At 48.6% G+C, this 16847-nt stretch overlaps 1 protein-coding gene across 5 annotated transcripts in view; it reads left to right on the top strand.

Moving 5' to 3' along the window:
* The window catches only part of DENND4B (DENN domain containing 4B), a 2051633-nt gene that overhangs the window by 364516 nt on the left and 1670270 nt on the right, over positions 1-16847 (top strand). For all 5 annotated transcript variants that reach the window (XM_069651381.1, XM_069651348.1, XM_069651357.1 and 2 more), the window contains 2 exons: positions 15608-15860; positions 16298-16367. In XM_069651381.1, the coding sequence (XP_069507482.1) occupies positions 15608-15860; positions 16298-16367 (323 nt within the window). The remainder of the gene's footprint in view (positions 1-15607; positions 15861-16297; positions 16368-16847) is intronic.

Genomic DNA, 16847 nt, shown 5'->3' with positions numbered 1-16847 from the left:
CTGGAAGAGGTCAAATCACTACTACTAAAGGACGCAATAGAAATCGTCTCGACAAACAAGGTATTAAGGGTATCTATTCAATGTACTTCTTTGTGCCAAAGAAAGACCTTGCAATGTGCCCTGTCCTAGACCTGCACCCTGCGAAAACATATGTCAAGCCTCAGAAATGTGGCATGACTACACTTCAGGAACTAATCCCACTGCTAAAACAGGAGGACAACATGGCAACGTAGGACATGAAAGAGCATTTTTTCATATTTCAATGGTGCCAGCGCATAGAAAATGCTGGCGCTTCAAAATAGCAAATCAACAGTACCGATTCAAGGTGCTTCCCTTCGGCATAGCCTCCGCTCCAAGGGTATTCACCAAGGTATTTGGGGTAGTGGCAGGGCACTTACGCAGAGAATCAATCCCAGTGTATCCTTATCTGGACGACTGGCTGGTAACGGGGGAATGCCCTCAAATTTGCAAGCAAAATACCCAAAGGACAATCAATCTTGTGTTCCAATTGGGGTTTTCAATCAACGAGAAATAATCAAGTCTTGTTCTAAGCAAAACCAAACCGTTCCTTGAAGCTATCATGAAAACAGAAGAGAGGCTAGTCTTCCCCACAAATGTAAGAGTACAAAACATACTGCTGCAAATACCTTAGTATTTGGCCGGTCGCCAAATATCTGTAAACAAAGCAATCCGCTTGCTCGGGATGATGGCTTAATGCGTTTACCTGGTTCTGCATGCATGGATTCGCATGCACCCAATGCAAGAGTGGTTAGCGAAACAGTGGTCTCAGGCAAGCGGTCAGTGGGGTGTTCTAGTGGTTGTTTTTCACTAACCCTAGTTCAAGCACTAACCTGGTGGACAAAGCAAAATCTGTAAAAAGGAAAACCCTTTCACAACCCCCCAGTTCAAGCGATAATTACAACAGAGGCCACACTTTCCGGATAGTTTTTTATTAGTTTTTACAACATACAAAACACAACCAACACACTCGACAGTTTTGGTTACTTGCTTCATAGCTTACATTTGACATATTGTTTATTACTGTCCCCCCCCCCCCTTTAACTCGAGCTTCCACCTCAGTTCCCCAGATTCCCATTCTCGGGGGCGTTAATCCCCTTCATCGTTCTCGGACGTGCCACCTTCACTGGGTTCGGCTGGGGAAGATCCCGGCAATGTGGCTACCATTTGTCTCCATGCTATCAGAGGTCCCACTTCGTCTCCCTCCCCCCCTCTAGCGGCCTCGTACCATGCTATTGTCTCGCCATCTGCCCATTTCTGGAGATCGTTCCACCATACCTCTAATCTGGGTCTGTGAGCAGTTTTCCATCCCATGGCTATTCTCCTTTTGGCCAGAATGTAAGCCAGGGTATGCCCTGCGGGTGACATATAGCTGAATCTGCTGCAGCCTGGCGTTCCTGGAAACTTTTTTATGATATCTCTGGGCCCTTTCCCACTGTCCATCTTGCATGATTTCTCCCGCTTCCTCCTCCTATGCTCGTCTCAATTGGTGCAACTCCCTACCAACTCTAGACATCATTAGTTAATAGACCTGGGATATTTCGTGCCCTCCCTCCAAGATATCATACATCGTTTCTATAACAATGTCCGGTTGTTCTGCTAGTACCGCCTCGGTCCATGTCTCCCTTACCCATTTAATTATTCTGCTATATATAATATGTTGTCCTCTATGTATCCCTTTTTCATCCACTAACATTTGAAAGTCTAGTGCTTCCCCCTCTTGCCATATGTCTCCCAGGGTCGCCAGGCCCACCAGTTCCCAGTATTTGCGGATCCCTTTCCTCAGTTGCTCACCCCCCCCCCCGCATAGCGCCACGAGTGACACCTGCAGGGAGCTTGGAGACGGGTTTCCCTCATCTCTGCATGCCTTCCACCATACTTTCCAGCCCAGTTCCAGCAATCCCGAGCGCCCCTGCAACTCTGGTTTGGGTAGCCATATCAGTTCTTTTAGGAAGTATGGGTCGCATTCACCCCTTAGCAGTCTAGATTCTGCTGTCTCATCTTCCGACAGCCACCTCGCGACATACTGTAGCTGTCATGCCAAGTGGTGTATTTCGAAATTCGGTAGGTTTATGCCCCCTCTATCATACGTGTTCTGTAATTTCCATAGGGCTATTCTGTTTCTGGAGTTATGCCATAGGAATCCCCTACATAATCTCTGGAGTTTGGTAAAGAAGCATTTGGGCAGCATGTATGGGATATTTGCGAAAATGTGTAGTAGCCTGGGCAGGACTGCCATTTTGAGAAAGGGCGCCCTCCCCACCATGGCTAGGGGGAGCTTTGCCCAGAACCCCATGCTGTTCCTAATACCATCCACTGGCCTCTCTGTATTATTTTTTGCTCATCTGTCATCTGGTGGTATATGTTAATCCCCAGGTATCTGAATGTTTTATTCTGCCAGGGAATCTGCAAAACAGGTAAATTCTCCTGTTGGACTCCTGTGTACCTTCCCAGGGGGAACATACATGACTTTTTGGGATTTACCGTTCTGCCCGAGAGAGTCGCATAGTGCCCCATCACATCCAAGACATATTGCAAGTTTTCCTCCGGGAAGCGCAAGTACAGCAGCATATCATCGGCATACAATGATATCAAGTACGGTCCCCCTCTAGTGTGGACCCCTACTTCTTCATACTGCTGTCTTACACAAATGGCTAATGGTTCTAAGGCCAGGATATATAACTTCGGGGACCATGGGCAGCCCTGTCTCGTACCTCTGCTAAGTTGCCATTTTGTCATGATATCTGCTTCCAAAGGGTCAGGACTTACCCAACTCCCTTGGAAGCAGACCCATAACCCCGGTTCCGGGTGCCGGCCAGTCCCAATTGGGACCTTTTGGACCCTGTCCTGGCGCCAGTGGCACCAGGCTCATAAATATGCCCAGTCCCAGCGCTGGAAGCGCCGGGCTCATAATGCTTGGGTGAACTTACCTGCAGCAGACCATGCTGCTTACTTACCTGCCAGTTGAGCCCCTGATCCTCTTCTGTTTGGGACTACTTTTCCTGTTGGGTGGGGCAGGAGCCACTCCCTAGGTTCAGAACACTGGAACTCTTCTGGAAAGCAGGAACTCTTTTCTTACCTAGGCAAGGCCGTGGAAGGAGACACCTAAGCACTACAGGAGGCTATTTAAACAACACCCGATGGATGAATCTTGCTTTGCGTTATTCTGCATTCTCTGCAGCAGAACGCTCACCGTGTCTTCTGATCCTGTGCCTAAGGGAACAAAGGCTTACCATCCTGGAATCCAGTCTTCAGCAGCACCTTTAAAGACAAAGAAGGAACAGGTTAGCACTACGGTCTTCAGTGGCAGCGCATCTCTTACCTGGTCCAGCGGCTGTCACCAACGCCTCGCGCTGCATACCTGCATCTGAAAGACAAAGGCTTACCGACTCTTCGCACTCTCCGGAGGTCTTCGCGCTGCATTCCCGCATCTGAAAGACAAAAGAAGGTGCGTTTAGAGACATTGGGCAACTTTACTACTCACGTGCCATCACTCCTTCCCGCGCCGAAATCAGCGGGTATCCCAGCACCTTTCAGCTTCTCTAAAGCTCCGAACTTGTACCTGCAAGGTAAAAGAGACAGTTAGTGCGCATCGTGAAGCAGGCAACAAGCGCTCACTTACGTGCTTCCAAGCGCTTCTATTCCTCACGCGGGTTCGATCCTCAACTCTCTTCAGCCCGCCATCCGCCATCGCCGGAACCCTGCAAAACAAGAGGTATCATTACAAAAGACTTTTAAGACATTTGAAGTGCCCAGAACTTACCGTTCGTGCAGTAAACGACGGACAGCAGTCCTCTGAGGTCAAGAGGCCTGCACCCTTATCCAGTGAAGAAACTGGTTACGGCACCCTGCCCCCGAGGCAGATGGAGAGCTCGGCGTTCACCTACCTAAGGTGAGATTGTTAACCTTTGGGGTCCTACAGTAGAAGAGAAAGGGAAGAGGAGAGAGGCACCCAATAACCCCAGTTCATTAATCCCATATTTCCTATCTGCAGACATCTTACTCTCCGAGTCAGACACACAGTGCACAGAGGTCCAGCCCGAGGAACCAACCGTGTGTTACACATCACCTTTGAAGACACGGCATTCACCCAGTCAAGACCGGCGCCTCTGCGGGAATCAGGTGAGCGTTACAGAACGCAAAGCCCACCGCAAAACTCCCACCCAGGCGCTATGGAAACCTCGGATACCGACCAGCTAGCCCAGTTACTTGGGGAACTAAGAGCAGAAGTGCATGCAGCCCGCCAGGAAACGAATGCTCTAAGAAGGGAACTGATTATTTCCAAGGAGCGAACAGATGATCTCGCTAGACAATTGCTACAGTCACAAGCCGGACAAACTCAGTTGCCCGCATCAGGGGCAAATCATCCTTCAACATCCCCTACGAACCCAGTGCAGATCAACCTACCCGGGAATGTGCCTCTGGCTCCGCCCGAACGATTTTCTGGTGACCCAAAGAGGTTTGCAGTATTCATTAATCAGTGCCGCTTGCACTTCTTATGCCGGCCAGCAGCCTTCCCAACTGATCAAGCTAAGGTAGCTTTCGTGCTTTCGTACCTCAGTGGCAGTGCGGCAGATTGGTCGATCCCTCTAGTTAATCAGGATGATCCGGTTCTCCATGATTTTCAAGCTTTTCAGCTCAGCATGGAAAAACTGTTCGCAAGACATTCACTGGGGCAGGCCTTGGACAATGAGCTCCTTTCATTACGACAGGGTAATCAAGACCTTTTGGCTTATATTGCGTCTTTCAACAGACTGATAGTGGAAACCCAATGGCCTGAGGACAAAAGGATTACGCTGTTTTATAGAGGTCTACGTGGAGAGCTCAAAGATGTGTTAGCCCAAGTAGTGAATCCCCCGCAAGACTGCTCGGACTATATTGACTTAGTCGTTCAAATAGACCGCAGACTACAGAACAGGAAGGCCGATCGTTCCAAGTTTGATGCTCGAGTGTTTTCCAAACCACCAACTCCTATCAAAGGAGCAGACTCCGGGGAACCCATGCAAATAGGGGGCCTGAAAGGACCACTAACCCAAAAGGAGCGGGAAAGGAGAAAACAGCTGCAATTATGCCTCTATTGCGGAAACTCGGGGCACTTTCTTCGAGACTGTCCGGTGAAACCAGCCAAGAAGGCAGTAGGAGCTGCAGTTACCAGGGTCACAAACTCTGAGCAGGGAAACGACCTCGCCCGACAAGAATAGAGGTCCTCTTGCCGAGCGTTAAAACCAGTTCCGTGACCTCGCATTTCGTGATACCTATGGTCCTCATTAGCCCTGAACGTCCGGATCGATTACATGCGATTGAAGCTTACGTCGACAGCGGTGCCATCGGCAATTATGTGGATCATGAAATGGTATTGAGGATGAATCTGACTCTTTGTCCAAAGGCTGTAAAGGACGTCATTACTACGGTGGATGGTACGGAGATAGCTTCCGGACCAGTAACGCATACCACCCAAGAAGTGACGTTAGTAAGTCAAGATGGACACTATGAGAAGATCGTGTTCGATGTGATCAAGGCCCCTCAGTTCCAGATTATTCTAGGAATTCCTTGGTTAGAGAAGCACAATCCTCAGATCGATTGGCGAGCAAGAACGGTTCAGTTTCCAGAATGTGTCTCCATTTGTTACCCTCGATCTGATGTTGCACTGGCAGCAATTTCTTCGGAGGTTCCCCAGTTACCTCCCGAATACCTAGAATCCCAAGATGTCTTCCGGAAGGATCAAGCTAACTCTCTACCTCCTCATAGGTCTTATGACTGTCAGATAGACCCGATACCTGGATCTACCCCTCCTTGTAGTGGAATTTATGCCTTCACCGAGCCTGAGAATCTTCACCTACGACAATACCTGGATCAATACCTAGCGAATGGGTTTATCCGTCCTTCCAAGTCCCCTGCTTCCTCAGCTTTGTTCTTCGTTCCAAAAAAAGAAGGGGACCTTAGAACTTGTATAGATTATCGCGCCCTGAACCAGATCACCGTTAAGAATAGATATCCGTTAACTTTGATCCCTGAACTCCTGGACCAAGTCAGAAAAGCATGCATATATACAAAGCTGGATCTTAGAGGAGCCTACCACTTGGTACGAGTGAAAGAGGGCGATGAATGGAAGACGGCCTTCCGCACCAAGTATGGGCTATTTGAATATCAGGTCATGCCCTTCGGACTTTGCAATGCCCCGGCCGCCTTTCAATATTTTATGAACGACGTCCTCAGAGAGCTCATAGATGTGTGTGTCGTTGTCTATATTGACGACATCCTCGTTTATTCTTCATCGGAAACTGAACATCGGAAACACGTGAAAATGGTCCTCGAGAGGTTGCGTCAACACAAACTTTTCGCTAAGTTGGAAAAATATGTTTTCAACGTGACTGAAGTTGAATTCTTGGGATTCATATTATCACCTAGCGGAGTGCGTATGGATTCAAAGAAGGTCGATGCAATTCTCAAGTGGCCTTCGCCATCCTCCGTAAAAGGTGTTCAAAGCATGTTAGGCTTCGCTAACTTTTACCGCAGGTTTATCCCCGAATTCTCTCGAATAGTCCAGCCCATCACCACCCTGTTAAAGAAAAACAAACGTTTCGAATTGTCTACCGAGGCGGAACAAGCTTTCCAGAATTTGAAGACTAAATTTATCTCTGCGCCGATCTTAAAACATCCTCGCCCAGAACTCCCCTACATTGTTGAAACTGATGCTTCGAGTCTTGCCATGGGAGCAGTTTTATCACAAAAGGACCCAGTAACCAATCAGTTGCATCCCGTGGCATTTTGGTCCCGCAAATTCTCGCCTCCTGAAATCAATTACACTATTACTGATAAGGAACTTCTGGCTATCAAGTCCGCCTTTAAGGCTTGGCGGCATTATCTTCTGGGGGCCCGACACACCGTTACTGTGATCACAGATCACCGTAACCTGCAATATTTGAAAACCGCGAAAGCTCAATCCTCTAGGCAACTCCGTTGGGCACTATTCTTTGCCGAGTTTGACTTCATAATTACCTACCGACCTGGTACGAAAAACGGTAAAGCTGACGCCCTTTCTCGGATGGGAGTGGAAGAACACTTGATCAATCCTAAACCTGTACCTATCATTCCCGAACAAAGAATTCTGGGTGTAATCGCCACACAATCCATTGAAGAAGTTAAGGATAAGGCCAGGCAACTGGTAACTCCAGCAGACATACAGAATTGGCATCTGCAGGGAAAGGACTTTACGGTGAAGGACAATCTATTGTATTTCCAAGGACGGTTATACCTGCCCAGCACAGATTTACAGAAAAAGGTAATCTCCTGTTATCACGATTCTTTAATGGAAGGACATCCCGGTATGGCCAAAACCTCGGAAAAGATCAAGCGCTACTTCTGGTGGCCGTCTTGGAAAAAAGATATCAGAGACTTTATAATGTCCTGTGGAGTATGCGCCCAAAACAAGAGTCAAAAGGAAAAACCAGCCGGCCTCTTACGTCCTATTGACATCCCACCTCGCCCTTGGCATACGCTTTCTATGGACTTCATCACCGATCTACCTCCATGCTCCGGATACAATACGATCTTAGTAATCGTGGACCTATTCTCCAAGATGGCGCACTTCATTCCACTCAAAGGCTTACCATCAGCAGCAACTCTGGCCCGAGAATTTCTCAAAAACATCGTCCGACTGCACGGTTTTCCTTCGGTTCTAATTTCGGATCGAGGAAGTCAATTTATTTCTCATTTTTGGCGAAGTTGCTGTCGGTCGGCTCAAATTGATGTGAGACTTTCGACCAGCCACCACCCCCAAACCGACGGACAAACCGAGAGGACCAATCAAACTCTGGAACAGTATTTACGCTGCATGCTGCAACAAACTGAAAAAACTTGGAAAGATATCCTTTGGATAGCCGAATATGCCTACAATAACTCTGTCCATTCGGGAACCGGGAAGACCCCGTTCTTTCTTTTATACGGTAGTCACCCTCGAACCTCGGATTTGGATCCACTCCAAGATCTTGGAACACCAGCAGTAGACCACCTGCATTCTACTATCACCCAAGCCTTTAAGGAAGCCGTTTCTCACCTTCAAAGGGCTAAAGAACAATACAAGAAAGGAGCAGACCAACATCGGAAGGAAGCCCCCCAATATCAAGTAGGAGATCAAGTCTGGTTATCCACCAAATATCTACCTCTAAAAGGACCACGCACATTCAACCCAAGATACCTTGGTCCCTATTCAATCACTACCATAGTAAATCCGGTAGCGGTCAAGTTGGACTTGCCCCCTCACATGAAGATACACCCGGTCTTCCACGTCTCTCTACTAAAACCCGTGCAACCTATAACCCGATTGACTAAATCTCCAAAACCTATCCTAGTTGATGGAGAACTCGAGTTTGAAGTCAAAAGTATCCTGGATTCTAAGATCTCCAAATCTAAACTATTTTACCTGATCGACTGGAAAGGTTACGGCCCCCAAGAAAGGTCCTGGGAACCTGCAGAATATGTCCACGCGCCTCGTCTAATCAAAAGATTTCATCGAACATTTCCTAACAAGCCCAAACCCCCGGAGAAGCCCGGTTTGGGAGGGGCCTTGAGGGGGGGTGCTGTCATGATCTCTGCTTCCAAAGGGTCAGGACTTACCCAACTCCCTTGGAAGCAGACCCATAACCCCGGTTCCGGGTGCCGGCCAGTCCCAGTGGCACCAGGCTCATAAATATGCCCAGTCCCAGCGCTGGAAGCGCCAGGCTCATAATGCTTGGGTGGACTTACCTGCAGCAGACCATGCTGCTTACTTACCTGCCAGTTGAGCCCCTGATCCTCTTCTGTTTGGGACTACTTTTCCTGTTGGGTGGGGCAGGAGCCACTCCCTAGGTTCAGAACACTGGAACTCTTCTGGAAAGCAGGAACTCTTTTCTTACCTAGGCGAGGCCGTGGAAGGAGAAACCTAAGCACTACAGGAGGCTATTTAAACCACACCCGATGTATGAATCTTGCTTTGCGTTATTCTGCATTCTCTGCAGCAGAACGCTCACCGTGTCTTCTGATCCTGTGCCTAAGGGAACAAAGGCTTACCATCCTGGAATCCAGTCTTCAGCAGCACCTTTAAAGACAAAGAAGGAACAGGTTAGCACTACGGTCTTCAGTGGCAGCGCATCTCTTACCTGGTCCAGCGGCTGTCACCAACGCCTCGCGCTGCATACCTGCATCTGAAAGACAAAGGCTTACCGACTCTTCGCACTCTCTGGAGGTCTTCCCGCTGCATTCCCGCATCTGAAAGACAAAAGAAGGTGCGTTTAGAGACATTGGGCAACTTTACTACTCACGTGCCATCACTCCTTCCCGCGCCGAAATCAGCGGGTATCCCAGCACCCTTCAGCTTCTCTAAAGCTCCGAACTTGTACCTGCAAGGTAAAAGACAGTTAGTGCGCATCGTGAAGCAGGCAACAAGCGCTCACTTACGTGCTTCCAAGCGCTTCTATTCCTCACGCGGGTTCGATCCTCAACTCTCTTCAGCCCGCCATCCGCCATCGCCGGAACCCTGCAAAACAAGAGGTATCATTACAAAAGAACTTTACATAAGTCAAAAGCCATACTCACGTGCTCCTCGGCATCGCTCCACAGCAGCTACGCCTTACGCACTTAAAGACTTTTAAGACATTTGAAGTGCCCAGAACTTACCGTTCGTGCAGTAAACGACGGACAGCAGTCCTCTGAGGTCAAGAGGCCTGCACCCTTATCCAGTGAAGAAACTGGTTACGGCACCCTGCCCCCGAGGCAGATGGAGAGCTCGGCGTTCACCTACCTAAGGTGAGATCGTTAACCTTTGGGGTCCTACAGGAGAAGAGAAAGGGAAGAGGAGAGAGGCACCCAATAACCCCAGTTCATTAATCCCATATTTCCTATCTGCAGACATCTTACTCTCCGAGTCAGACACACAGTGCACAGAGGTCCAGCCCGAGGAACCAACCGTGTGTTACACATCACCTTTGAAGACACGGCATTCACCCAGTCAAGACCGGCGCCTCTGCGGGAATCAGGTGAGCGTTACACATTTGTGTGAAATGATTGCCCCCGTTTTGACCACAGCTATAGGGGAGCTGTACCCCATTTTCACCCACCGCAGGTACCCAGGTCCCATCCCGTATTCCCTTAAGGCAGCCATCATCCAAGGCTACCTTACGGAGTCGAAGGCTTTTACTGCATCCAACGAGACTATTGCTATTTCGCTCGCGTCACCCTCTGCCTGCTCTATAATATGACATAGCCTTCTGTGGTTGTCGGATCTACTTCTGCCTGGAACATAACCGGTTTGGTCTGGGTTTATAAGTTTGTTTATTATCACTTTCAATCGGTTTGTTAGCACTGTCGTGAGGATCTTGCTATCTTGGTTTAACATGGATAGGGGTCTGTATGACCCACAATCCGAGCTTGGCTCATCTGGTTTGAGGAGCGGAATAATTACCGCCTCCCTTAGGGATTCTGGGAGTCTTCCGTTCTCTAAGGCCTCGTTAAGCATTGCCAGTAGCGGGGGGAGCACTTCCTGTCTATATGTTTTATAAAATTCGCGGGGGGGTCCCGCTGTCCCCAGGGTTTTACACGTGGGCAGATGTAGTACCACTGTCTCTAATTCCTCTAGTGTAATAGGGCCATCTAGGGTCTCCCTTTCCTCCTTACTCAGTTTAGGTAATCCTATGTCTTCTAGCGTCTCCCGAATCTCCTGCTCTGCAGTCTCCCCAGCATCTTCGTAGAGGCGCTTGTAAAATCTGAGGAACCCCTCGTTCACTCCCTCTTGGGTGTTCCAGATTTTACCTTCTTCACCCATTATTTCTCTGATTGCCTATCTTGGTGTCTCGTTCTTATATAGCCATGCGTGCAGCCTCCCTGGTTTGTCTCCCCCAGCGTGTTGTCTCACAATGTATTTTTTGTAGTTCAGATTGCAGAGCCTCTCCCAGAGCCCACCACAAGCCTGTTGTAACTGGCCCACCTGGTCCGCATCCTCCTGCGAGGTGCCCCCCCTTCTCAGGATTCCTTCCAGTTTTTTTTTCTGTCTCATGTAACTCCCGCTGTATTCCCCCTTGGATCCCTCTAGATTTAGATATGGCGGCCCCCCCTAACTACCACCTTAAAAGACTCCCACAGGGTTCCATTCAACTCCACACTCCCTGTGTTATTTTCAAAATACCCAATTATCTCCTCCCTCAGGTCCTCTTGGAATGCAGTGTGTTTTAGTGCTTTGGCCCTGAGCCTCCACGTTGGGATTCTGGCTCTGGGGGGCTAGTGTCGCCATCCCAGGACCAGAGGGGTATGGTCGGATAAGATTTGTGCCTTATATTCTGAGCTCGTCATTTCCCCAATTAGTTCCGGAGTGGCGAACATGTAATCCAGCCTCGTGTGCAGATTGTGTGGGGTGGAATAGTGCGAGTAGTGCCTATCGCTCAGGTGTTGCTGCCTCCATATGTCTTCTAGGCCAAAGTCTCTCAGCAGGGTCTGTAAGGTTTTCGCTGCAGGGGTGGGTTTATCTAATTTAGTGTCCGACCTGTCCATTTTAGGGTTCAGTGTGCAATTGAAATCCCCACCCCATATGACCGCACCTCCTAGATGAGGGCTGATTTTATGGTATAATGCCTGGAAGTAGGCCACTCTGTCTTGGTTGGGGGCATATGTATTCATGATACACAGTTCCCTGTTCTCTAGCAACCCCCGTAACACTACCACCCTCCCGTCTGGCTCCACAGGGGCCTGAAGCACCTGGAAGGGCACGTGTGGAGCTACCCAGCTGATCACCCCTCTGGCATAGGCTGAGTATGTTGCACCCATGGTGGTCCCTTTCCACTTGTTCTTTATCGCTTCTAATTTCTCTTTGGTGAGGTGGGTTTCTTGCAAAAGGGCTATATCCACTTTCTGTCTTCTCAGATACATCATTACCTTGTTTCTCTTTAGATAAATGAGACCTCTGACATTCCAGGTTACTATTCTAAGATCTCCCATTGTCCTCCATCTATTATCTCTTCTCCCACCCTCCACGTCCTCCACTTCGATTTAGCCTGGCCTGAGTGTAAGCTCGTTCTCTGTCCAATTTCAACATAAACTCCCCAACTAACCACCCACCCCCCAATCTCCCCACCAATTTCAACATAAACTTCCCAATTGTCACCCCACCCCCAGTTCTCCCCAACTACGTTCACTGCACACATTCCCTCCCCTCCCCTCCCCCTTCCCTTCCCGTCCCAAACTGTTGCCCAGCTCCATCCCTGGTTATCAGGCTCCTTCGCATTTGGTTCTTTCTCAGTATACCGATGTCTGGAACCCAGCAGGGTGTTACCGATCTGTCGGTAACCTAACTAATCTATCTATGGGGGTATGAGACTGAGTCCCTCAGGTCTCCTGCAATTCGCGCTATTTCGCCGTGCTTGGACAGTTTTATTTATGCCGCCGTCTTGTGTTTAACTCAGCTGGCTGCGCCCTGTCTCATATTCTAGTCCCAGTGTCTAATTCTACAGCACCATGGTTGCTGCAGTCACTCTTTTTTAAAAAAAAAATTTTTTACTTATCGGCTTCGTCTTCCTTATGGTTATCTGTTGCCGATGGGCAGTTCTGGGTGTCCAACCACTCTGACGCGTCCTCCGGGGTGTCAAAGAACAGTGTTCTATTTTTGTGGTATACCTTCAGTTTTGCCGGGTACATTAGCATATATTTATAGCCTGCATCCTGCAGTCTTCTTTTCACTGACCCATAATTCATTCGTCGTCTCTGCACCAAGAGTGTATAATCTGGGTACGCTGTAATGTTCGCTGATGCTCTTTGTATCGTGCCTCCTTTCCTGAAATGTTCTAGGACCTTCTCCCTGTCAGGATTTTGGCAATTATTGGTCTTGGGGGAGGGGCGTGGGGGGGGGGGGCTCCGGGCTGTGACCACCTTGTTAGGGCTCTTTGCGCTCTTTCCACCGCGAACCCCTGGGTGAGCGCCCCTCCTCCGATTTCTTGCAACAGCATTGTCTCTACATATTCCGTCGGGTTTGCTCCCTCTGCTCCTTCCGGCAGTGCCACAATACCTATGTTGTTCCTCTGCCTCTTCTGCTCTGTTTTCCAGGTTGCTCACGCGTTGTTCCAGGATGTGGATCTTCGATGTATGGGACGCACATGTGGCTGTGTTTGGGGCCACTTCTTTCTCCAGTTCGCCTGTGCGTTCTGCTAATGCTCTGACATCTTGTCTGAGGAGATTGACTTCCTCCTGGACTGCGCCCACTCTGAGTTCCAATGCCGCCTTAAGTTCGACCATGGCTGATTCTAGTTTAGTTTCCCATGCTAATTTCAGGTCCGCAATTGCTTAGTGCAGTTAAGTTGACCAGATTTAACGCAACAAAACCCTTGAACATCAGCGGATGTGGGAAGTCATACCAGCATAACTCTTGCATTCCCGTTGATGTCCCCCATAATGCTATGTCATTGTGAATCCTTTCTCCTGTAATATGAATGTGCTCATGGGCTTTACCACAGGAACACGCAGAGTTAAGCTGGTCATGTTTTCCCACATCTGCTTAATTTCAAGGTTTTTTTGCGTTAAATCTGGTCAACTTAACTGCACTTTAAAGTTGTTCAGTGAATATGTACATATAAATGTAATTAAAATACTTTAAGGGGACGTTATGGTTACAAGTAAAACCGAAAACCCACTGAAATTCGCCACTTATGGTAAGCTAAGCAACCATAACTTGCGCCACCAGCGTGCACTGCTAAGAATAACACCCATGACATCACTGATGACATCACATGTCTAGCCCCTTCTTTTTTTTGTTCACTGACATATGTAGGCCAGGTGAGTTTATTCACTGACAGTCAAAAACTTAAAATTCAAAAGGTATTACATTTGTAGATGTTGCTATTCTCACATGTTTTTACAGTACTTTCCTTAGAATTCAATTGCATCTTATGATGCACATACATAGGGGAAAAAGCAGACCTGAAACTAGCTAGCTAGAATGCAGCATATACATTCCTCCACATATGCCCACCTGCCCTCTGCTTCCGTCCTCATTTCACAAGTTGTCACTGATGCTCGGAAGTGCTAGACCATCTCGCTGGTCAGCAGAAATCTGACGGGTCCTTTTATCGTGGTCCTTTGTCACATACCCCAGCCAGTGGGCCCCCTCTGAAATCCTGTGCCTCTCTTGTGCCCCCCCACCTAAGGCGAGCAGTGACCGTGTTCACTGTTCGCAGTTTTATTTGTGACACTCACTAAGGCAAATGTTTGTGTATCACACAGCAAATACTCTCCTTTTGTCTCAAAGCTAGCAGTGATCTTGGTATGCATTCTGGCATCGGTATGAACATGAGCACGAGCCACTTCTCAGGTGTTCCTGCCCAGCTTCTGCACAGCGACCTCCATAGTGTGCAGAGCAGCTTGCAGACCCTCCCATCAGAATGTAGTGCACAAAACTGCTAATGATGGGCCATTAGTCACTGAATGGTTTTGTGCCTGCATTCTGAAGGGAGAGAAGGTGCAGTGGGGTGTGGGTAGTTGGTGTGCACAAAAGCCTCTCTGCAGGAGTGCTTGTGATGTCACACATTACCTTTCATAGGTGGCCCCCCACCTTTGTCTGTGGCCCAACTACTTTTGTCTTTGGGCCCCTCCTAAATTTGATTCCTGACGACGCCACTGCCCAGCACACAACACTAATACACATCATACACTGAGGACAGTAACTGTTAACCCCATTATGAGACTGGCGGTAGCCGTGCCGGTTTCATTTTTTTTCCAGCACCCGCAAATGGGCAATTACCGGGTCATTATAGCGCCGCCGGACCCGTTAATTGCCCATTCGGTGGCGCCGGAAAATATACTCCCCATTCTCATTGAGGCCCACAGGGCTCGATGGGAATGGAGAGGTTGGATGCACCGGCACCATTCTTGAATGGTGCCGGTGCATCCGACATACTCTGCTCGCGGTTGCTGGTACGGGCTTGAAGGCAACCGTGAGCAGAACTCGTAGGTTTGCTGGTCCGGTAACAACGGTACCGGCAAGCTTACCTGTACCGCTGTTACCAGACCGGCAAACTTACAATGAGAGGCCGGTAAACCGCCACAATCTTGGAAGCAAAACTTTCCACTTGCAGGTTATGACTGAAGACTAGAGGGAGGAGTGTGAGCAGAGGGAGAACGCTTCTCCATCCCCACCCAAAGTAAGCACTGCACTGCGAGTTCTAGGAGTGGGTGTGTACTGCGTACACCAAAAAAAAACATGCTCGATTGTAGTAAGCGTTATTGGGAAAGTTGGAGTATAGTTGGTGTAGTCCCTTCGGAGCACAGTAATAGTGCAGAAAACGTTTTGTCGGCGGCGAGGGGGTTACCATCACCATTGACGTCATTTGTCTACAGATTTTCACTCTCCAGTACTCTGCGACGTATCACAAGATACACGTTCATGCTTGCCTCTCCTTTATATAACTCCCTAAGATTCCATCTTGAAACTTTCCCATTGGCCTGGAACGTCCATAACAAGAGCCCGTGCAGCAGTTTTACTTATTGGAATGAATGACTTTTGTGTTTATGTTGGTTTCTCGTATATGCTGGTTTCTCGTACATAATACGTATGTATGCAATTTTGTGATTTCAGCATTTACTGTGACGGAAAGGAGCGACCGAAGGCTGGATTCAATGTCATTGAAGCCACACCCTACAGCCATTCTGCCAACCTGAATTCTGGTGGTCCTGGGCACCAGCGTATGTTTCTAATGTACAAGCGAGCATCAGAGTCTCAGGGCCTTAACACGCTAGGAGTCACAGACATCTGCATTATCATGCCGAGTAAGGGGGAGAGCACACCACACACTTTCTGCAGAGTGTCTAAAAATCTCAACAGTGGCATGGTGAGTATTCTTGAGAACGGACCTGTGTCGGGGACTGAATGAATTACACCTACCCCCCCCCCCACCCCCACTTGTCTCCCGACCTTCGCCACAATCTATATGGACCTTTTCCCAGTAGCAGAGCCGGGTAGACTTATCAAATCTCTGAATGTCACTCTAGACCAGTATTCACTAGTGCCTCTTCCATAGCGCAAGGCTGAACTCCTCAACTGCTCCCCGAGTCTCCAGTGCAAATGTGGGTACTTGGACACACTCCTGACCTGAACTCGGGACTAATCAACCAGTGGCCCAGCCTCATACATATATTGCTCTTAGCGCCGATCCAAGTAGTGGCCCCCTAACAATTGTAGCTGGGTAATGGGCATATGCAGCGTGCTGTAACTTTCTATAATATCGCATTCATTACGCTCTCTCAGCATCTGCCTCTTCTCTTACAGTTTGGCACAGCTCTATATCTATGCTACAAGAAGGCTATGGCCAAGGCCCACACGCTGGTATTTGAAGCAGGTGCGTTCCTTCCTCATCTATCGTTTTATGTTTTTATTCATGCATTTTGTATTTTCGATCATGGGACCTGCCCTGACACCATGCATTCATGTCCATCAGTGGAGCTTGGTCAGATTTCATTGTCTGTTGGCTTGGTCTCAAGGGTTCAAATCAATACATCCGTATAATGCCTGAACCTTAACAGTCTGTCACAACTCTCTACTTATGTTGCAAGAATATTATCGCAAAGGCACACTTGCTGGTAGTGAAGAAGGTGTGTTCCTTGTGTTCTCTATCGTCGATCGTGCCCTGGCATTATGTATACATGTGTATAAAGGGCACTTGAAAATATTCCATTGTCTGCTGGATCAGGCTGAAGAGTTTGAATCATTCGATTACTCTATTGCCTGAAACTTGGCATGACCGTCTCGCCAAAAGCAAGCCGAATATGTGTATTCTTCCAGTCTCTGTGTAACCCCCGGCCCCAAAGGGGCCCTAAGT

Source organism: Ambystoma mexicanum, chromosome 1p (assembly GCF_040938575.1).
Source record: "Ambystoma mexicanum isolate Mex_15411 chromosome 1p, UKY_AmexF1_1, whole genome shotgun sequence".
In the NCBI taxonomy this organism is placed as follows: domain Eukaryota; kingdom Metazoa; phylum Chordata; class Amphibia; order Caudata; family Ambystomatidae; genus Ambystoma; species Ambystoma mexicanum.
Note: the sequence above shows the minus strand (reverse complement) of the source record. Positions and strands in the feature narration are given on the sequence as shown.